Raw genomic sequence first — 24,116 nt, 5'->3', positions numbered from 1 at the left:
GCACGCCTGTTTTTACGTAATCATCCAAGATGGTGGCAAGCAGAAAAGAAATTACGATGAACGGCGAAATGATAAATAACATTCGAATTAACAACGGATATCATATGGTTATTAGGTAATAATTTAATGTGTGTGTCAATTAACACTTAAGACTACGTTTGAGATTAAAACAACACATATTTAGTAGAAATCTGCACAGTAAATGTGTGTCACGGAAACCAGTGTAAGAAAATTGGAGTTTAGTCTACTAGCAATATATTTTACTTATATGGGTCTCAACAATAAGTGTAAACATGTGTACTTGTAAGAAAGGGCCGGGCCCAACAATGTTCATTGATTATATGGATACCAAAAGTGTTAATTATACCTTTAATGTTAATTAATTATATGGGACCCTAGAATGTCAACTTGTATCTTTTATGTGGGACCCAACGCTGTTTCTTACTTACCAGTATATGGGACCCAACAATGTTTTTATATGTGACCCAACAATATTTCTTACAATACTTCTTATATATGGGACCCAACAATGTTTCTTATATGGGACCCAACAATACTTCTTATATAGGACCCAACAATATTTCTTATATGGTACCAGACAATATTTCTTACAATACTTCTTATATATGGGACCCAACAAGGTTTCTTATATGGGACCCAACAATACTTCTTATATAGGACCCCACAATATTTCTTACAATACTTCTTATATATATGGGACCCAACAATGTTTCTTATATGGGACCCAACAATACTTCTTATATACATGTAGGACCCAACAATATTTCTTATATGGTACACTCAACGCGTTTTCCCAAAAAAACGCGCTCACTCCGCGTTTTTATTCCTGCTAGTGAGTGTTTACGCGGACTTTGAAAGCAAGGTAAAACGCGGCGTTCCGCCGCGTTCGCTATACCCGCGGCCTGTATTACTTAAGCCTAGTCGGTAAATGCAGACAATTTCCGTTCTTATCAGCGACCGCCGCGCAACAACACGTAAGCACTGTGCTACTGGGCATGCCAAAAAATAAAAACATTGTCATTAAAAATTGTTTAAATACTGTGGCTTATAAAAATAAAGATAATTGTATAAACAAAAAAAATAAAGATAATTGTATAAACAATTCATATATGTTTTCATTCACAGGTACGTCGACAATATGAATGAATATACGCACACGTAAAGCATTTTGACCAGTTAATATTCAATTCATAACACATATAACACCAGAATAAATGTTCATTTAATTTCCAAATAACAATAATTGTTTGTAATCCGAAACACGCTTCCGATTTTTAATGTTAAAACGACGTTTACAAATGCTTCCAATATACAGTCATCATGTATATTTCCCGACAAAAGCGCGCGAAAAATATGCTACAATGTACAAGTTCAAGGTTTATGTGTGAAAAGCGTGGAAAGTGTGCGTGTATTGATTTTTTGATACAAACTTTGTAGTGGGAAGCGGACAACGACAAAGAGCGAGGCATGGTATTGTAATGCGCATGGGGGGTTAGAGGGTTAGGGTATGGGTTAGGGTTAGGGTAAGGGGTCGGGTTTGGGTTAGCCTTAACCCATACCCTTAACCCTAACCCGACCCCATACCCTAACCCTTACCTAACTATAACCCAGGGTTAATGCCCCTATACCATGCCTCGCTCGTTGTAATTGTCCTCTTCCCCTTTGTAGTGCAGAGAACACTGAATTCTGTTGATTTCGGTTAAAAGTTTCTTTGGTATTTTTTAACACAATTATATTGCAAATAATGTTATATTTCCTCCAAATTAATTTCAATTAAAAAATCTTTATCGTTACGGTATTTTAGTATAGTAATTATTGAAACAGTTATTGTACTGTATACTGATTAAAGAGAACATCTGGACGGAACTGGATGAAGTGTTTGGCTTTATGTGTTGTTTTGACAACAGGGATTAACATGTGTGAATGTCACTCTGCCGATTTGGTCCATAATTACTGGTAAACATTGTTTTGAATGTCGATGCAACTAGAACACAACTGTGAATATTTAATGCAACTCTCAACTCAATAGTTACCACCTTCTTTTAGCAATCAATGGAATAACCTACATACGAAGAGAAAATAAATGCTTTAGTGAGCAGTGAATTGACTTTGTTCCGAAAATTAAAACCATGCCTTATGCATTGGTTGAACGTGTTTACTTGAGTTATGCATTCAGACAGGAAGCGGCTTTCCTTTGATAACGTCATACTGTCAATTCACACAGATTTCCGAGACTTTTAATAGGGTCCTCGGTCATTTGTTTACATGTTCAGTATAGAAAAAACACCTGCTAACATGAAAACTTTGGATTAAATTATCAAAACAAAAACAATGTTGCAAACTGTGATTATATTAATTGGTAAGTATCAGTTTAAAGATGATGTTTTGTTAGTCGTAAATCAACGAGTTTTCTATACAACTACTTCTAAAACCACGTGGGGATCGATCTATCTTGGTTGTTTTTTTTTAATGGTATATTATTATATATATATAAAAAATATATATATATGTACTTGTAATAAATGTAATTTTATTTGAAAATCAGGAAGTCAAACAAAGTTAAATTGATTGTTATGTCGTAAAACACGTAGTTTCCCCGCGTTGCCAACGCCGAGGGCCACCGCGTCCGCTTATCAATTTTGCCAATCGTTCAACGCGGCGTCCCAAATCATGCAAACGCTGCATATCGCGAAATTTTCTTAATCTCCCTCGGCGTTACTGCACACGGCGTATGGAGGGAAATTGGGGAAAACGCGTGGAGTGTACCTGAGTGTACCTGACAATATTTCATACAATACTTCTTGTATATGGGACCCAACAATGTTTCTTATATGGGACCCAACAATACTTCTTATATAGGACCCAACAATATTTCTTATATGGTACCTGACAATATACTTTATACGGGACCCCAAAATATTACTTATATGGGACCCAACAGTATTTTTTATATGGGACCCAACAATATTTCTTACAATACTTCTTATATATATGGGACCCAACAATGTTTCTTATATGGGACCCAACAATACTTCTTATATAGGACCCAACAATATTTCTAATATGGTACCTGACAATATACCTTATACAGGACCCCACAATATTACTTATATGGGACCCAACAATATTTCTTATATGGGACCCAACAATATTACTTATATGTGACCCGAAAATTAGTGTAAACATGTTTATTTCTTATATGGGACCCTACAATGATTATTACTTATAAGAGGCCCAACAATGTTTATTACATGTATTTAGGCCAAGAAGAAGTATTGCAATAATAAAGCTTCAAACAAGGATACATTGTAAACAACCGAATTAATACCTAAATATTGGGCCTATTGGGAATAGGCAAAAAATGACTTTTCAAGCTGGAAATCTGAAATTGGAAATTCGGCAATCCGGTACAAAGATGGCGACAATCACAGCTTCATTGCTTTATCCGTCCGTTTAACCAATTTTAATAGCTTAGAGGTTAAACGACCTTCGACAGCTAATTGGTGTTAATCTGTTGTGTAATGTCAATAAAGGTGTGAAAAACTCGCGAGTCAAGTTTATTACATGTATTCCCTATCAGAGCAGTATGTGTAAGAAAAATAAATGAAATAATCCAGGCAATTTATTTACATGCTAACGCAGTGTAACTGTTAACAGATATTCACTTTCATTTTAACCCGTTATCAGAAAGTCCCTGGGAAGCACGTTTTTAAGATGACTGAGCATGACACAATAAAACTTTTTTTTTTGGACATGATGGTTTTGCATTCAATCTAAATTTAAATTCTCTCTTCCAATGAAAGCTGTGTCCCATAACGCACTGTACTCTTTACACTTCTGAAAAATGGCATAGGCATACACCGTGATTTTTGTCGCGATTCTCGCATCACCACAATCGATGCAACGTGACAAATCGCGGTGATTCCGAGCGACAAGAAAATTTGGGTGATGTCTCGGCGACTTCACGGTGACCGTCGCGCAATGTATCTTGCTGTTACGCAATCAGCGCGAATCACCGCAAATCACCACGAACTGCCGTGGTTCACCTTTTTAAGCGATTTACGTTGAGGGTTACACTAACATGTACATGTAACATATATGTATACAATTACATTATACATTGCAATAACACAGCTTTTGTTGTTGTTGTATACAATGGGCGTAAAATACTCCCGTTCCGACATGAACTTGATGAAGTAATGTCGGAAGCTTTAACGGCTCCAAATTAATACAAATTTTTAAAGTAAAATTCATTTTAATTATTAAATACTTACCTACTATCTATTAGCTTATAGCTTTCCAAGGGGAATTAACTCATCCGGAATTTTAACTGGGAACCGGCCACCTCATTACCGTAATACAGGCCAGGTTAAACATTACTGCAACGCAACCTAGGCAAAAACCGGTAACCAATCCTCAATATTCTTTCAATACATATACAAAATATTAATCGAATAGCGGGGTGGGAGGTGGGACTTACCGATAGTAGGTAAGTATTTAATAATTAAAATGAATTTTACTTTAAAAATTTGTTTTAATGTCATAAATACGTTACCTACTATCTATTAGCTGATTTTGAAGCTGAGGTGGGAAGGCTCGTAAATATTTTCCCATCACAGTAGAACCCATAAAAAGGGTTACCAGCTAATGACAGACAAAACCCAAAACAAGGTTTATCAGGTTATCTTCGTTAAAAAGGTATTAATTTTGACTTATCAGACAGAGTAAATATGTCTATGTCAAGAAGAAGACACTTCCGTTATTGAAATTACAACAAGACCAAACACATACAAATGGTTTTGTTGGCACTTCAGAAAAAGAAGATAAAAAGATGAAAAAGGTGGTCGGATTCCTACAGAAAAAAACTTGGAGCATGTCAAGAAGTGGGGTGTGATTAATATACGCCCACGAAACAGACAAAGCTCTTACTTCATGCGGTCAGATCCTAAAAAGGAATGAATCCTTAGATAAGAGATAAGAGTAAACCTTCCTTGTAGAGGTCTAACCCTAGTTAATAGAAACCGCAGACACATCTCCCCCCCCCTTTTTTTAGGGAAATGAAGAGTGTCTTTTGAGAACCTCGAATGTACTAACACTGCTGAGATAGAACTTCAAAGCCCTGATTGGCCATAGAAGTTTATCCTTAACTACATGTCTACCAGTTTAAGAAAACTTGGAGACTTGAAGATTTTGAGAAGTCATATAGAGTTGATATAAGCAAGGAATCCTGGCTGACACAATAAAGTGAAGACGACATTAGATCGAACTGAAATTGGTCGTATTCAACAGAAAAAGCATGAATTTCACTTCTCAGTATGGTAAAGACATAATTAGAAGGAAAAACCCGTCTTAAAAATTATATTGGAACTGTTAATAAGGCTAATGAAAAAAATTCATAGGAAGCTCATCAAGCAACCCAATAACACAAGCCAAAACCGCTTAAGAACGAACAACATAGTGTTAATGTTCCATAGCTTGGATCAGTTCCAAATTAGCACAGAGTTGTGATGACTAACACAAAACAAGGTATACGAAAGCATAATCTCTATCCTTGATGGAAAGAAGAACACATTTCTTATCATCAAAGAAAAAGATGTATGCATCTAGCAGAGTGATTAAGGTAATAACTATGCTCTCAAATACCCAGTCAAAAAGAATTTCCAGGGAACCTCATATACAGTTCTGATGGAATTATCCTTTCAAAAGTAACAAGTATTGAAGTTCTAACAGAAATACGTTCTTCTGCAGAAACAACTAAATAATGGCCAGACATGTAGTGGCACATGTTTGGATCTGTATACATATTTCTCTCTAAGATATGATATTTGACCTGTGCAGAAGTTCCTGAAATTAATTGTACAGGAGACTTAAAAGGTCGTAGAACCATAATCCCATGATTCACTAAGTAGATACCATAAAAATATGGCAAAAACTCACTAAGATATTCCAAAACTGGCAAAATAATAGAATAACCTAAGTATCCAGTTTATGTCAAGTGGACGAATGTATAACAATCGCACACGCTGTTGATCGATTTCTACGAACTGCATTCGCGTTGTAGCATTAACACTGCGATCTATGATCGCATTTCGCTCATTACTAGCGTTAGATACAACTTTCCTCGAAACAGTTTAGCATCTACGTGTAAGCGATTTGGAAAAACACTGGCGCGCATGCGCAAATCAATTTTCATTTAACCGAAAGGAAAAAGAACTGCAGGCGTTGAGACGACCTGCTATCTTGCAAATAACCAATAAATTCCTGGAATCCAAATACAATGAGTGATAATATGTTCACCTCTGTGTCTGGAAATTAACCACGACCGATGTGTGCTAGTTGAAATCATCACAAACGAGTTGTGAAAATGTTTATAAATGAAAAACAGCTAAAAAGAATGCTCGTCTGTATCCAACAGGTTAAGGTGTGTTAAAATTTAACCTAAGGTTCTCGAATATAATTCTAGATCAAATAGAAATGTTCGAGCCCAATATAAGATTTCGAGCTCGCTTCAGCCGAACAAACTGCAAGACCAATAGTCTGCATGTAGTCGGCAAAGATAGAAGTAGAAATAACAGACAGATGTATTTCATATTCTTATAGTATAAGTAATTCATATCCAGCACCAATTTGGATTAGCTGGTAAGGAAATTCAACCATAAACCAAATCAGCGTAGATGATTTGGCAAATAACGGTCATCAGTAGAACATGAGTATTAAAAAAATACAAAATGTCATGGAAATTGTTCAATCCATAAAATATTGGATTCAATAGAATCATAGCAAGGGTTATACAACTAGAAAAGTAGAAGATAACCGTTGCTACAAAATATGACCGATGAAAACACAAGTTAATACCGGTGATTGGTAACTGTTAACCTAACCGGAACAGTCCTTAATATGACCGGTAACGTTATTGGTTTAATGCCAAAATATGATGGAATCCATATGGTCTGACATGAATTCTGAGTATTGCTCGACAAAGAAGAACGAGCCAAAACTCAATTCCGATGGCAATGATGACGAACCCCCTCGATGACGAAGAAGAGGAGGAAGAAAAGTCCACTGATGATGAACGACTACTTGTTTTGATCGGTGACTGGTGTCCGGAGATCGGTGCGCTGTGATCGGAACAAATCGGTCCTAATAAGACTGCGTCAGGATGAAAATAACTGGTGCAGAAGTCATCTAACTGATACTGAAAACAATGTTAGATTATCAGTATGATAGGCACAAAGTGTCCAATGTAGTCGTGGTGGCAATATGACCTAATCCGGAAGCCTGAAATTTAAACGAACTAATGTTCGTATACAAATAAGGTTCGGTGACTGCAACATGTGTGGATGCCTAAGAAAACCAACACATGTGTAATGGTGATATGATATTCCGTAAAGGAATAATATAGAAAACGTCAATATGACCAGTAGGTTCGGAAATCCATACATGATGAATGGCGAATTCCAATATACCTGCGATGCCGAAATATTGTTTGGCTACGCTGGAAATAAAGTCTCCAAAAAAGTGTCTACATGAGCGTTGACGTGAACGCTTACGAGAACTGCTCATTGAAAGCGAGGTATTTTCGATGTCTATCCTATCCGATGATGATGAACGACTTCTTCTTCTGGCCAGTGCTCGATGAAGAATAGCGTGTCCGTCTACTGTTGTTGTATCTGTGGACGAATAAGATGAATAAGAAGTCAGATGATGTTTACTTATTCTTACCTTCCTTATCTTATATACCTGACTGAGACATTGACCGACGTACTGTTATAGCTCCGTTGTCAACGTGTCGGGCAAAGACCGATGAATGGTGTGCGCCATAAGGTCTAGCAACGATCGACGGAGAGTGAAAAGCCGTAATCCACGTCTTGCCCGTTTCTTAGGTACCGGGAACCGGCGACTGAAATTTCCTCTCGATGACAAGATCAGTCCCCGGTAACTGGTGTTCGGTGAACGGACCGATCATGAAATATGAAACGGTGACGTCACCTGCAATGTTAGATACAGTATGTCTCATAAAATACATACCTGAATAGACATTAATCACCGTGCAGTTGTTGCTCCGTGGTCAATGTCCTCGGGCAAAAACCGACGTAAGAAGGTTCTTCTTAGGTACCGAGAACCCGTGACGGATATTCTTCTCCATGACAGGATCAGTCCCCAGTAACTGGTGTTCTGTAACGGACTATTCATAAAACAAATATGAAACGGTGACGTCACTAGTATTGAACCTCCGTTGTCAACGTTAGGTATACTATGCTACAATCATACATGCCATAACAAACCTGAATGAGACATTGACCCACGTACCGTTGTTGCTCCGTGGTCAACGTCTACAGGCACAGACCGGTGAAGGCGAAAGCACCATGGTCTGAAGACGATCGACGATGCGATAGTTCTGTGTTCCACGTCTTGTCCGTCTATGTTAATGGGAACCGTTTCCTCAACGTGTTACAGGAACATCTCTGAAACTGTGACGTCACTAGTATTGAACCTCCGTGGTCAACGTTAGGTATATATGTTATAATCATACATACCTCAACAAACCTGAATGAGACATTGACCGACGTACCGTTGTTGCTCCGTGGTCAATGTCTACGGGCACAGACCGGTAAATGGCGAACGCCCCAATGGTCTGACGACGATCGACGGAGAGGTAGCTCCGTGTTCCACGTCTTGCCCGTCTCGCCTCAATTAACGGGAACAGTTACTTCAACGTGTCACAGGAACAGTACCCGGAAATTGTTTTCCGGTGAACGGACCGTCACTAAGTGAACAGTACTGTCACCGGCGATGACCCTCCGAGGTCACCGCCAACGGGCAGTTACCGACGTATGGCTCTTCTTCCCATCTTGGTGCCATAAGGTGTGATGTAGATCTACTTTCTAAGCAATATTTACTAATAGATCTCATCCTGCCCGGGAAAGAATAGCGAAGGCTATATCATCAGATGTCCTCTCTGCAGACATCGTGTAGTTGAACATGAAAAATAAGACTAAAACATATTCAACTAGAAATGGCGCGGCAGAGGCCGACGCGTATCCCCACGCCGAATGTTTGACCTAGGTGTGCCCCAGGGTTGGTAATGGGGCCATGCATAGCTGAGATTGACCGTATTGTCATAAGAGAAGTTCATCATCAATTAGAAGTGAATTGGTGTAGAAATGAAGAAGTTATAGTAAAAGGCAATTTTGAGTGGGTGTGACATATGTGGGCAGGGCGCCCCAGGGTTGGTAATTGTGCCATGCATAGTTGAGATTGACCGTAATGTCATAAGAGAAGTTCAGTATCAATTTGAAGTGAATCGGTGTAGAAATGAAGAAATTATAGTAAAAGGCAATTTTGGGCAGGTGTGGTCTATGTGGGCGGGGCCCCAGGGTTGGTAATGGGGCCATGCATAGTTGAGATTGACCGTATTGTCATAAGAGAGGTTCAGTATCAATTTGAAGTGAATCGGTGTAGAAATGAAGAAATTATAGTAAAAGGCAATTTTGGGTGGGTGTGGTCTATGTGGGCCGGGCGCCCCAGGGTTGGTAATGGGGCCATGCATAGTTGAGATTGATTGTATTGTCATAAGAGAAGTTCAATATCAATTTGAAGTGAATCGGTGTAGAAATGAAGAAATTATAGTAAAGGCAATTTTGGGTGGGTGTGGTCTATGTGGGCGGGGCCCAAGGGTTGGTTATGGGGCCATGCATAGTTGAGATTGACCCTAATGTCATAAGAGAAGTTCAGTATCAATTTGAAGTGAATCCGTGTAGAAATGAAAAAATTATAGTAAATGGAATTTTTTGGTGGGTGTGGCCTATGTGGGCGGGCGCCCCAGGGTTGGGATTGGGGCCATGCATAGTTGAGATTGACCCTAATGTCATAACAAAAGTTCAGTATCAATTTGAAGTGAATCCGTGTAGAAATGAAAAAATTATAGTAAATGGAAATTTTTGGTGGGTGTGGCCTATGTGGGCGGGGCGCCCTAGGGTTGGGAATGGGGCCATGCATGGTTGAGATTGACCGTATTGTCATAAGAGAGGTCCAGTATCAATTTGAAGTGAATCGGTGTAGAAATAAAGAAGTAAATGTAAAATAACCTAAAAAAATGAGTGATAATTTCTGACGCGGCCCCACCCCAACCGCTATAACTTTTGACCCAGGGGTCAGATCAAAATTCCAAATAGTGCAGGGTCGCACATATGCTCATAGCTACCATGTGTGTAAGTTTCAAGGTTCTAGTGCTTTTAGTGTAGGAGGAGATAGTGGCCAGGACGGACGGACAGACAGACAGACAGACGGACGGACGGCGGAGATAACCACAATATCCCCACCTTTTTTTCAAAAAGCGTGGGGATAACAATTAACTGGTCCTAGACCAGATTGTCATATGGCACAATAATTATTAGCATATAATACAATTAACTGATATTATCTTAGTTACTATTGTAAAAGATAACATCAATTGTACGTATATTCAAAACAATTTAAAGACCATCATCCAGTGAAGTCACCGGACAATCAACGTCTGTTGTAGGTTCGTTGCGTTGTGGCTGATCGACGTCCGACGGCGACCAGCTGTGTCATAAGCCCACAATACGCACACCGCACATTTGTGAAGCAAGTGCAACCGGTACATGCAAGGCAAGTGTTGTGGAAATTCCACCTTGTCTTGACATGACCACATGAACCTCTATTTTGTAAGTTCATTTCTGAAACAAAAGAAACAGAAAGAACCTACAAAAGACAAAAACAATGGTTAAAATATTAAATAAAAGTTAAACCACAATATGTAAACAAACAAACGCTGTACAATTGGCCTCAATAATCTTTTGATGAAAAAGGCACGAAATCCTAGTGGATTACCTTCTCAATTATTTATTAAAGAGGAAAAACGAAAAACTCGTGCTCAAGTGCATGAGTACGTACAAAAACCCGGCAAGGCTGAAACAATAAAGTTTCAACAATTTGAACATGAAATAAGTCATCCATGATCTGCGACGTCATCGGGTTTTATCATCTCTTGTATCTGCGACCATCATTAAGTCGATTATATGAAAGACAAGAGCAAAACATATTCAATAATAAAATGGTCACAGACCAGATTATCATGCGGCACATAAAATCATTATTTGTCCATTATGAAAATAATTAACATTCTCTAAGTTATTATTGTAAAAGAGAAAGTCAATGGTACGTATAATACCACTGCCGTAGATCATAAATTAAACAAAAGTTTAATTCAAAACAGATGAAAATATAATGATCATCAATTAATATTGTCATATGAAATGTAAAATCATTTTTGCACACAATGGCAAATGATAAACAATCTGTCAAAGAATTAGAAGAGCACGCTTTGCACGATCTTGTAACACATTAGAAGAATATTTACACTGTACAAATTTCCTCAACTGCGTATTGACGACGATCACGATATACACGTGCTCATGTACATGAGAATGTACCTAAAACGCAGCAAAGCTGAAAACAAGTTTCACGCATTAGAAAAACGTTTTGCACGTGCTCTTTCGCGCCTAAAACACCCAGCATGGTAGAAATAAACGATTGTTCAACAAAAGCAAGCATGGCTTACCTTTACAACTGAAACAAAAGTCCATAAAATCCACATAAAATATTCCGAATAAGAAGTACAAAGATAAATAACACAATTTATCTATGAAAAACCCCAATCAACAAAGTGAAATAAATCGAAAAACAATTTTCAATTTAGAGCTGTAAAAGACACGTCTACACCTGGTCGATCCGGAAAGAATATTGAGGATTGGTTACCGGTTTTTGCCTAGGTTGCGTTGCAGTAATGTTTAACCTGGCCTGTATTACGGTAATGAGGTGGCCGGTTCCCAGTTAAAATTCCGGATGAGTTAATTCCCCTTGGAAAGCTATAAGCTAATAGATAGTAGGTGACGTATTTATGACATTAAAATAACAGCGCAGATTGACCATGCAAACATTATTGAACATAACATGTAAACATTATTTAACTAATTGCATTAGCAGAATGTTTATTAAAACTTACAAGCAATTATATTCCAGGCCCGAAAATATACTACCACTGTTCAAATTCCATATTGTTGCCATATACATGTAGCACTGTGTGAATTGAAAGTTGCATAGTGTTTCGTCATTGGTCGGTTATAAATACCTTGTTTCTCTATACATGGAATTTGATTTAGACGAAACTAATAATTAGGTAATTAACGAGAAATATGATATAAGTTTTCCATTTAAACTTTGATCTTACCGTGTGTGTTTATTGACGTTATTAATTATGTTAACACTTATTTTTGCATGTCATTAAGAATTATAACGTGTAGCCCTTTTGTTAACAGCGGTTTAGCAAAATATTCGCGCCTTAAGACACGGAAAATTGTTATAGTAACACTTTCATTTAAAGGTTAAATATAATCGGTAGATTACGTCTAATTATTTGGACTAAATTATGCTATATTTATTTATTTTCTGTTTCAGGCTCCAATGCGGATAACTCATGTTACTCGCGTTATTTTCTGAGCGTTGTACATACATTCACAATGCTTGATAAGCCGGAAATATATTACTGTTCTATTTTTAAGTATTTGTTATTATGACATCGTGTTATATAATATGTTGTTATTACATCATTGCCTATATATTAAAGCCATTAAACATTGTGTTTGTTTTGCTGAAAAAAAAACGAGTATATCAACGTAGCACTTAGCGTTCGCAGAGTTCAATAAATTTGTATGATGATGATGTATAATGTACATGCATTTCTCTGGGTTTTCACGCCCAAAACAAAAAAAAACTCAACATTTGATTATTTATTGTGTACTGTCCAGCGGGTGATAGTGTTTGTTCTAGTGTCTAATTGGAACTCTTTGTACGCGTTCAAACTGTGAAAAGATGTGACAATCACAGAAACAACAGGATGGTGCTGCCAATTTAAGTGCGAGAATGGATCAAAGGGCATTGACAAAAAATAACAGTTTGCATATATTTTTCGGCGTTTACTCAGATGGTCTCTCACAACAAAAAAACTATACAAGTCAAGGTTTTATGTTTTACTTCTATCAATAACGATACGGATACGGCGTGTTTGATTTGAAATGACTTTAAAAGAAATATCAAATTGTTGGCGATATAATTGTTTTAAAAATACCAAAGAAACGTTTAACCGAAACCAACAGAATTCAATGTTCGCGCATAATTTTCGCGCTCTTTTGTCGGGAAATATACATGATGACTATACTGTATTGGAAGCATTTGTAAACGTCGTGTTAACATTAAAACATCGGAAGTGTGTTTCGGATTATAAATTATTATTCTCATTTGGGAATTTAACAGAACATTTATACTTATGGTATATTTGTTTTGAATTGAATATTAATGTTACAACACTTTACGTGTCAAAAAAATGTTTTGATAATATTATGCATTAATAGCACAATTTCCAGGAGGAAAACGTTTTTTTTACATGAAGGCGTATGACGCAATAAAACGTTTTTTTGTAAGAATGTATTGCATTCAATCTAAATTTAAATACGCTCGTCCAATGAAAGCTGTGTCCCACATTATGCACTGTACTCTTTACACTTCTGAAAAAATGGCGTAGTCATATGGTTGTGTTAATGAAATTCTCAAACATATTTACCGACATTAATGTTTAAGATTATTTTTTTGTAAGTGATGTTGTAATTATGTTGGATTATTTGATAATTGTGAACATAAGAAAAGCGTTATGTATACAGTTATCGATATGATTCGGTTTATATGCATTAATTGGCGAATCATCGATGTCACCGATAATCACTGCGATCATGGCAAATCGCGGCAAATCACCTCAAAATTGAGGGGAATCAGCAGGAAGATTATCTTGCTCTCGCGCGACGGCGGAGTGATGAATCACGTGAAAAAGCGGTGATTTTCCACTCAAAAAGCAAACTGTCCGCCTTGACTCCGCGAATTAGGTAACAATCGCGTAGTGTATGCATTGATATGGTTATGTTTATTAAATTCTTAAACTTATTAATCGTCATAAATGTTTAAGAGTATTTTTTCGTAAGTGATGTTGTAATTATATTGGATTATCGGATAAATGCAAACATAAGATAAGCAGTATGTATACAGTTATTGATATGATTCGGTCTATATGCATGAATTGGCAATTCACCGATGTCACCGATATCCACTTTGATCATGGCGAATCACCACAAAATTGTGGGGAATCACCGTGAAGATTATCTTGCATTCGCGCGACGGCGGAGTGACGAATCACGTGAAATCTCGGTGATTTTCCACTAAAAAATCAAACTGTCCACCGCGACTCCGCGAATTAGGCAAAAATCACGGTTCGCGTAGTGTAGATGGGAGGAGCCTTAATAACATGAAAGTTTTAACGATTAATTCAATATTAAGACACAAAAGTACAAAACAACTTGACATGTAACATTCATTTAACATGATTTGAACATAAATCGGTAAGGCAGTGATGTAATAAAGGGCATACAGATATGTTTTACCTTTGAATGTCTTCTTTTTCGTCACTTTCGTCCATTGCTAAGCCGCTTACATCAATGTTTTCAAAATAATCATATCTTCGTCATTATAAATTTAGAATCTACAACTATATTTTCTAAATCGGCAATATATTGACCATTCATAATAATGATCGACATGGACGAGTTTTAGAGAAATAAAAATGTAAAATTAAACTTAAGACACAACTTATTTGATGCTGTAAGCATTCACGTCCATCTCTCATTCGTGATTTTTCGACTTTCTCCGGAATCCTCCGCAAGATAGGTGCAACAATCCCAAGTTCTATTAATAAACAGGTTTACATATAATATTATATGTATAGATCTTGAAAAATCGTAGCTCCTGGTGCGATATTTGATATTTGAGAAAACTGCAATTGATAAACAAGATGTCAGTCGATACAGGGAATGAATCGGTTCTACAATTGTCAAAGTGCTGCGGTCTGACTGCTCCAAACGGAGTTACAGGTATTTTCTATTTTTTTCCAAAGATATTTAAACAGTCAGCGTTGCCGGCGTATTTCGAAATATGTATCGGCTTAACATTATTGCATCCGTACATAAATAGCTTAAGGCATTATTTAGATATTGAACATTATTTAAATATTCAGTCAAACAAAAGGTGAACACAATTTTACAATATTGTTTTGTAGTTAATCATAAAATATTGTGAATGTTAACTGTACAATAATTTTAGCATCATCTCATCTTCACCGTCTGGTCTCCCACCAACTTCCTCCAAGCGTCTCGGTTCTGAGCGAGTCTCCAAGTGCCCCCATGTTTTACCCATGTGTTTAGCATCTGCATCAAGGTTTCGGTGCCAGGTATTTCTAGGCCGCCCTCTCCTCCTTTTACCCTTGGGGGCTCCAGCTAGGTTGGAAATTGTCTTGTCGTATTTGATACAGGCTTGCGAAGGGTGTGGCCTTTCCGTGGCCAACAGCTCTGAATGATGTCTCAGGTTTTTTTTGGCCCGATTTTATAGCCGAAATTCGGCTATGTTCCCAATCCCAAAAAGTATACTTGTTTCCCAAAATGTGGCAAAAAATTCCCAATTTCCAAAAAAAAAAAAAAAATTTTTTTTTTTTTTTTTTTTTTTTTAGAAAGAAGTCTAATGCGTATTTTATCTAAATTTCAATTCAATTACATCTAACAAAGTATTATATGATTTTGTTATTTTAATTTGAATGATTATAAAGAGTTATATCAAATTTAGTATTTCCCTAATCAGTGGACTTTTCATGTGGAAAAAAGGCTAATTAATTTATTTTCCCAATTTCATGAAAATGCCGATAAAATTCCCAATTCCAAAGCCATGGGCTATCTTCCCAAAAAGTGGAAAAAAAAACCTGTGTCTTCTTTAACGGGCTGCTTCTTTGTTCTTCTCCATAATTCTAAGTTGGAGATCTTGTCAGGCCATCGGATCTTGAGGATCTTCATGAGGCAGGTGTTGACGAAGACCTGTACTTTCTTTATGGTGATGGCAGAGGTTCTCCAGGTCTCTGCTCCATAGAGGAGTATTGGCTTCACAATGGCATTGAAGAGCCTAATCTTGGTGGTGATGCCAATTGTGCTGGATCCCCAGGTGCTCTTCAGCTGATGGAAGGCTGTTGTTGCTGGTTCTGACATCTGCATCCGTTCCTCCCTTGTTGTTCAGAATGCTGCCAAGATACCTGAACCTGTCCACTTCCTGCAGCATCTTGCCTTGGACTGTGATGGATGTGTAGTTGGATGCATTGGCCTTGAAAACCTTGCTCTTCCCTTTGTTGATGGTTAGTTACAGTCTATCTGAGTTGTCTGCTACAATGTTTGTCTTTTTCCTGCATCTGTTCTTGGGTGTGGGAGAGAAGAACCAGATCAGTGGCAAAGTCGGGGTCGTCCAACTGTTTCCAGAGTGTTCACTAGATTCTTATCCGCTTCTGATCCGTTGAGGTCTTCACGACCCTGTCTATGGCCAGCAGGAAAAGGAAAGGTGAATTTAAGCAGCCTTTCCTCACTCTGGTTTTTACTTCAAAAGCGTCGGTGAGCTATCTGCCATGAACTATTCTGCAGGTCATCCCTTTATAATACTTCCAGACGATGTTGGTGATCTTTCCTGGCACTGCGTAGTGTCTCAGTAGTCTCCAGATGAACTCCCAGTCAACGATGTAAAACGCCTTTTCATAGCCAATGAAGTTGAGGTACAAGGGCGAATTCCACTGCCGATCTTGGCGTTGAAGTCAACCATTAGAATTATGATGTTTCTCTTTGGTCTGTCTTGTATGATGGTTGACAGTAACTTGTTGTGAGAGTTATCCTTCGGCTTCTCTTCACTGTCGTTCGTCTGGATGTAGCACTGGATTATGTCCAGGTTGATCCCATTCTTCGTTGTCATAATCCTTGGTCCGTTCATCTTCCATGAGCACTCTCTGGGCCGACTTGGAAAGCATCAGGGCTACTCCCTGGACTGGATGTGTGCTGCATCTTTCTGCTCATGCCCCGAGAACAACAGTTACTCGATGGAAGTCAGTCGCTTCTGCCCAGAGCCAGTTCATCTTGATTCACTGATGGCTAGAATGGTGAGGTTGAACTTCCTTATATCCGCTGCCACTATTGCTGTCTTTGGGTCTCATACATGGTTTGCACATCGGACATAATTATAAGTTATTACGTTTGAATTTATCAAGACAAAATAAATCGGGGGGGGGGGGGGGGGGGGGGGGGGGGGGGGGGGCGGGGAACCATGTCTGAAAAATTGCAAGGGGGCTGGAAATAGAGCAAGGCAATCTCTTTCATGAAAATATGTGGGCTTATATGTGCTTGATTAAATATTGATGTTAATATCTAGCATTTTTTTTTATGTTACCCTATAAAATTGCCAATTGCCATTATAATCACTCTGTGTGCTTTTGTATAAACCAGAACATTGACACACAAACAGGGTGAGGCATATTTTTTAAGGGTTGGGCATAAAAATGAAAGTGGGGCCACCCCACATTTCAACAGGATGGGGCATGCAAATGGAAGGGAGGCGCGCTATGCTATTCTGCTCTAGCGAAATTGTTATATTATGTGTTTGCATGTTTACAATTTGAAAGTAACTAAATATTTCTTTCAAAGCTGTGACCATGTTTTAACAAATCAATCCATTTGATGTAGCTTTTGCTTGTTTTTCTCTTCCGTGTGTGTACCATTATCCAGGCTTGAGGTAATAAAATGACTGCATGCATTGTACAGGTAGTTTGAACAACATTTTAGCCTTAAATGATATTTTTATGCTCCCCCAAAATTTTTGGGAGGAGCATATAGTCGCCGCTTCGTCTGTCCGTGCGTGTGTCCGTCCGTGCACAATTTTTGTCCGGGCTATTTCTCAGCAATTAATGACCAGAATTCAATTAAACTTTATGGGAAACTTCACTACCAAGAGGAGATGTGCATATTTTCAGCCGGTTCTGGTCGGATGATTTTTCACAGAGTTATGGGCCGTAGAAATTTTCTATAAACTACATATTGTGCAATTCTTGTCCCCCCAACTACTGACTGGAATTCAATGAAGCTTTATGGGAAGCTTAACTACCTTGAGGAGATGCGCATGTTATTTGTGGGTTCTGGTTAGATGATTTATTTAGAGAGTTATGGCCCTTTGAAATTTTTAAGTTGCTAAACCATCCATCGTATTATTTTGTCCAAAGTTATGCCCCTCAAGATGTATCCTTTTATCTGAATATATAGTGCAATATTGTGACAAAAAAAAACTTTGGGGAGCATCACCCGTCTCCGACGGTTTTTTGTTTAGTTATTGGTTATGTACAAAAAGTAGTTTTTGTGTAAATTTTGTTAAGCAAAATATAATTTTTGTTTAGATAAGTTTAGATAAAATTTAAATCTGCATACATGCTAGTCTGGATATGACATATATCTAATTAAACCGACAGGGTATATATTCACATGGATTTGAATTTCTTTTGTCCTTTAACTGTTGCTTCAAGCTTGCTGCTGTATTATTCTAACCCACCTAACAATAACATTGCCTCATGGCAAAACTAAGGTTCACTCTGCTTGGCTAGTTAAGCTTGATAATAATGCCTGACCTGAGTGAGATGCTGTGTGTGTTAAAGTAATTATGTATTCTGCATAAGTTGTTCTGCTGGTATATTCAAAAAAGATTTTTTTATAATTATGTATATATTTTTATCAGCTGCACACTGCTGAGAATATGCGTCCTGAGTTGACACCATTAAACTTTGTGTAGATCTGTATCCGTGGTAATTGTGATATTATGAACCTTATAAAAGCCACACACCTTGAAATGAAATACATGTTAATCAATACATATTGATGCAATTTGAAAGTGTGCAAAATTTTCATTAAATCTATAGCCTAGTAAGCAAGTAATTTTTTTATTTTTTTTAAACCGAAAGTAGGATTTCTATACGTTTATGTCCATTTCGACAAACATGATGTTTTTTAAGTTTTAAAGCGCAAAAAGACGGTTTTCCACCTTGTAACCACCAGATATATTCTAATTGGCATAAATAAAATTAAATCTATAGCCTAGTTAGCAAGTAATTTATTATTTTTCAAACAGTACTGCTTTTAAAACCAAAAGTAGGATTTCTAGACGTGTACGTCCATTTCGACAAACGTGATTATTTTTCAGTTTTAAAGCGCAAAAAAGACCGATTTCTACCTTGTAAGCACGAGATATATTCTAATTGGCATAGATAAAATATGTTTCTTATTTATACTTAAATTTACTATGGCATGTATTTCATTTCAAGGTGTGTGGCTTTAAGTCTTGTGTACAACCTTTTATGGCATGTGTTATAATTGACTGTATCTGTGTTTGGAAATGATTGTTAAACTGCTATTAGTATTATAACAGGCATGTTATTCTGTTATTAATTAAACAAAATAACACAGTTTATTATGTGAGCACTAGATGGCTAGACCTCTCAATTACAGAAGCTTGGCATGTAACAGCAAGTAAGGTACCTACAACACATTAGCTTGCTGAATTGTGAGAATAATCAGCAGTAAAGAAAAGAGTTAATTTAAACGGATACAAATGATACAGATATTTGTCCTTTTAATCATACTTTTTATTTTAAAATCTTCCTCATTTTCCTGCTTCTCCTTCAGAAAATCTTCTATTTATTTCTTCTTTGCTATTTGAAACCATTTGAAGGCCAAAGAACAATAGACACATGATTACCTAACAAAACACAAAAAAACTGGAAGAAATCTTGATACAGTGTTCTGCCTTGAATCTTTACTGTTGGGGACAGGGACCCTTTAGGGGTAAAAAAGTGGGGACAAAAAGGAAAAATCTGAGGACACAGAAATATATTTGTAGCAGAATTTAATTTTTCAGAAACTAATTATATTTTACTTGCTCTCTTAAATTTGCTTGTTTTCTTCTTACAGCCAGTCCACAGGAGGTAACATTCTAATTCAACCTTGAACATTTTAAAAACTTTAAAACTGTCAAACAATAGTCAACATATTTACAAAACTTTCAACAGATTTATTGTCATTGAACTCAGCATGGCGTGTCAAAGTACTTGTTTGATAATTAGAATTACCTATAGTAAAGATGTTTTTTTTGTGCTTTATGCACAAAGTGCATGTCATTTTGTTGTTGTCAAACAGTGACCAAGACAATTTTCTAAGCCAATTTGCTTGGAACATATGTTTAGGGGCAGACTTTTTTGTCATTGCTAAACGATGTTGGGACTTGGGAAGACTCTGTTGGGGTGTTGTTATTATTATCGTCATATTTTCTAATTTTACTTGCGGGAGGAAAAAACTAAAATGGATTTTGTTTTCTTCGGCCGGTCACTTTCCGCCATTTTGATTGGTTGTTATAATCTCAACTTACCAATGCAATAAAGTGTTATTAAAGTAAATTTACCATTAGCTGCAAAATGACATCACGTCACATGAAATAATTCGTTTTGATTACACATTAACTCGATTACTTTACCGCCTTACAAATTGAAACAATTAGTTTTTATTACTAATTCCTGTGCGCCCGCTGACCCATATACGGAAAACGGGTGGAGACAAATCTTTTATTTTTTGCGCCAATGACGCAAGGGTGCATCCACGGCAGAACACTGTTGATAGTATCTGTTTTATTTCAGTTCCTTTGAAATCGATTGAAGTTGAGGTCAACATCAAAGGCTATTTAGCTGAGGTGGTTACAAAGCTGCAGTACACAAATGCAGAGGAAAATCCAATTGAAGCCTTGTTTACTTTTCCTGTTGATGATGGAAGTGCTGTCTATCAGTTTGAGGCTGACATTGATGGGCGTCATATTGTAGCTGAAGTTCAGGAAAGAGAGCAGGTATTCAAACAAAAACTTAAGCACAGTTTTATACATGTATCTTAATCATCGGATATTGATTTACTGCTCTGGCTTTTAAAGCAACATCTTCAGTCAGACTGTAGCCCTAAAAATTTTCTTATTGTGACAGAAATATTACTTGTCCCAATCTTTGGATTCAAGATTAATATATAAACAGTTTTTATAATATTTTTACAAGCAGTTATTCAAAAAACTAAAATGCATATAACCTTTCAATCTTCTTAATTTGATAGTATTTATTTGCCTGCTTGTGGACTGTCCTTATGATATAAACATGTATTCATCAATATTCAAGTCGAGGTTGTTCTTTTTACTACATGTTCTACATTTATAAAATATAGATTTGATTATTTGATAAAATGTCTTCGAACTCATTACATAAGGTCGTTAACCAAAGCAATAAAGTCTGATAAGGACTAAACTGGATTTTTGCTAATGAGAGACGTTAATCGAAAAATGCCATACAAGCCGAAAGTGTTGTCCCTGATTAGCCTGTGCGGACATCAAGGCTCATCTGGGATGACAATTTACCCACATGCATTAAACCCCCCTTTTCACAGAGCACGGCTCATTTATTTGTATCATAGGCCATTCTCACCTACAAAGATGCAGTAGACAACGGCAAGACGGCCATGTTGTTGAAGGAGGACACGAAGAGTAGCGACACGTTCCAGTGCACGCTGGGAAATCTCCCCCCAGGAAAGGACGCCGTGTTGAAGATGTCGTTTGTGAATGAACTTCCGCAGGAGGCTGACGGGAAACTACGGTTCACACTTCCAACTGTGCTAAATCCTCGGTACTCACCAGGTAATCAACCCCCTTCCTTGCACTTTAATGTAACAATTACTAAATTTTGTGATTTTTTCTGCCTTGGCTCTACTGCCTGGGCTGGTCTGCACCTATGCTGGCGGCACATGGCATTAGGCCCATTTTCGCATGGAATGACTCATATGGTGTCTTCTTGGCAGTTGAGAGTTCGATTGCTCAATCCCAACTCTGTGAGCATTCTTAAGATCTCTCCCATGTAAAGTCAGTTCTAGTTCAAGACAAGAAGTAGACATGGCGTACCTCGCAAGCGTTTGATGCAATAAAGTAAGTTAGGATTGAAGTAAAATGATCTATGATTTTTAACAAATGATGACTTTCGTGTAGATGCAGGAGGAAGTGTAGCAGCAGAGGGAGCCACCTATGTGCCACCTTGTGCAGTGCCGTATAAGTTCAAGTTGATGGCCAGCGTGGAAGGGTACCACAAGATTAAAGCAGTTACCTCTGACAAATTATCTCTGAAAGTTGAAATGGAACGTGAGGAAAAACTTGCAAAGGTATGAAATAAAATTTCCATTTTCATTTGAATTAAGTTATCTGTTTTCTGTTATTAAAACCGACTGTATCCACCATTTCTATTCTGTGACACTGTTTCTGCTACAGAAATTCTATTGAATGGTAAAACCTGTTAATTTGGCTACATACCATTATATTTTACAAGTAATGAGTACCTGCTCTCAGCATTAATTGAAAGTTAAACTTATAGGGAGTGTAATATATTTGCTAGATATTACTGTTTAATCTAGCTATAACATAATACTTATGCAGCTGCTCCTTATTCTTAATCCGTCCATATTCATGTAGCCAAACCTCACTGCCTTGCCCTACTTTGACTTTGAATTTATATAAAACTGCCTTGAAGCCTGAAATGAAAATGTACCATCATCTATATAAAAAATGCCTTCCAGTCAATCTATAATGAATTTACCAATGCTTAACCATGTCCAAACAGGAGCAATTACCACATTAGTGTAACATGCGACACTCCTTGAATTATTGACAGTGCAATATTTAACCAGGTTTTCCGAAGGAAAAAACTGGTTATTAGATTGGCGAATGCGGGCGGGCTGGCTGGCTGGCTGGCGGGCTGGCGGAATAAGCTTGTCCGGGCCATAACTATGTCGTTCATTGTCAGATTTTAAAATCATTTGGCACATTTGTTCACCATCATTGGACGGTGTGTCGCGCGAAATAATTACGTCGATATCTCCAAGGTCAAGGTCACACTTTGAGTTCAAAGGTCAAAAATGGCCATAAATGAGCTTGTCCGAGCCATAACTATGTCGTTCATCGTCAGATTTTAAAATCATTTGGCACATTTGTTCACCATCATTGGACGGTGTGTCGCGCGAAATAATTACGTCGATATCTCCAAGGTCAAGGTCACACTTTGAGTTCAAAGGTCAAAAATGGCCATAAATGAGCTTGTCCTGGCCATAACTATGTCATTCATTGTGAGATTTTAAAATCATTTGGCACATTTGTTCACCATCATGGGACGGTGTGTCCCACGAAAGAATCACGTCAATATCTCCAATGTCAAGGTCGCCACGACTAAAAATAGATTTAAAAAAAAAAAAAAAACTTACAAAGGGGGTTAATTTTTTTTGGTCATTTCAAAAGTTCAGTTTGAGTTTTCTCCCTTTATCAGATTTTTTTTTCACAATGAAAACCTGGTTTTGTGACAATTTTTTCCCTTGTTTGATTTGTTACGTTACTGTAAAACCCAGTCATAAGTCAAGATTTTTGCCTCCAAAAATTGATGAAAATTAAAGAGGTGGTTCATGACGAAAAAGAAATTCCAGGAAGATCATTCACTACGGCGTCACAGTTATGGTTGTAGGTGCTGTTGTAGGGAAAACTGGTTGATTTAACACACAAAAAGTCGTCTTTTAACTGACACCATTAATATAATCACAGCTTGAATCTTCACTTCGTTTTAATTATTTCAAACTTTTATGTCAGCAAGTGTTTTTAAAAGCTGAAATTGTGGTCAGGTTTCGGTGGGTGAGGAGTTCAAGTTTGACCATGACCTGACTCTCTACATCGAGTATTCAGAGCCCTTCCAGCCGCAGGTGGTGTTGGAGAATGGAGACCCAGACAGAGGTAACATGATTGGTCACAGTTACGATCTGTGTTCATGGATCACTGGTCCTGCAACACAGGGCTTCATCTAGAGTTTGAAAGATCGGAGTCCTTGCTTCCAAGCTTTAAATTGTTTTCCCACGCAGGAGCAAAGTAAAAATGGCTATGTGCAAACAGCATAAAACCAGAACAGCCTTAGAATAACTCACAGTTTGTTCAGGTTTTATGCTGTTTGCTGCTAATCGGTATCTTAGGGTTGGAAATGAAACCTTTAAAACTTGAATTTAGTAAGAAAGGTATTTTATTAAATG

The 24,116-nt window shown here is 37.4% G+C and overlaps 2 protein-coding genes across 4 annotated transcripts in view; one reads left to right on the top strand and one right to left on the bottom strand.

Moving 5' to 3' along the window:
* LOC127878918 (run domain Beclin-1-interacting and cysteine-rich domain-containing protein-like) overlaps positions 1 to 14,717 on the bottom strand; it is an 84,006-nt gene extending 69,289 nt beyond the window's left edge. Inside the window, 1 exon segment of the mRNA XM_052425474.1 lies at positions 14,532 to 14,717. Within this exon segment, the coding sequence (XP_052281434.1) occupies positions 14,532 to 14,566 (35 nt within the window). The 5' untranslated portion in view covers positions 14,567 to 14,717.
* A 71-nt stretch (positions 14,718 to 14,788) lies between these two features.
* Positions 14,789 to 24,116, top strand: part of LOC127878921 (von Willebrand factor A domain-containing protein 5A-like) — a 46,556-nt gene continuing 37,228 nt past the window's right edge. For all 3 annotated transcript variants that reach the window (XM_052425481.1, XM_052425482.1, XM_052425480.1), the window contains exons 1-5: positions 14,789 to 15,017; positions 20,672 to 20,874; positions 21,483 to 21,702; positions 22,048 to 22,217; positions 23,718 to 23,826. In XM_052425481.1, the coding sequence (XP_052281441.1) occupies positions 14,939 to 15,017; positions 20,672 to 20,874; positions 21,483 to 21,702; positions 22,048 to 22,217; positions 23,718 to 23,826 (781 nt within the window). In that variant the 5' untranslated portion in view covers positions 14,789 to 14,938. The remainder of the gene's footprint in view (positions 15,018 to 20,671; positions 20,875 to 21,482; positions 21,703 to 22,047; positions 22,218 to 23,717; positions 23,827 to 24,116) is intronic.

Source organism: Dreissena polymorpha, chromosome 4 (assembly GCF_020536995.1).
Source record: "Dreissena polymorpha isolate Duluth1 chromosome 4, UMN_Dpol_1.0, whole genome shotgun sequence".
In the NCBI taxonomy this organism is placed as follows: Eukaryota; Metazoa; Mollusca; class Bivalvia; order Myida; family Dreissenidae; genus Dreissena; species Dreissena polymorpha.
This window is presented reverse-complemented; position numbering and strand designations above follow the sequence as displayed.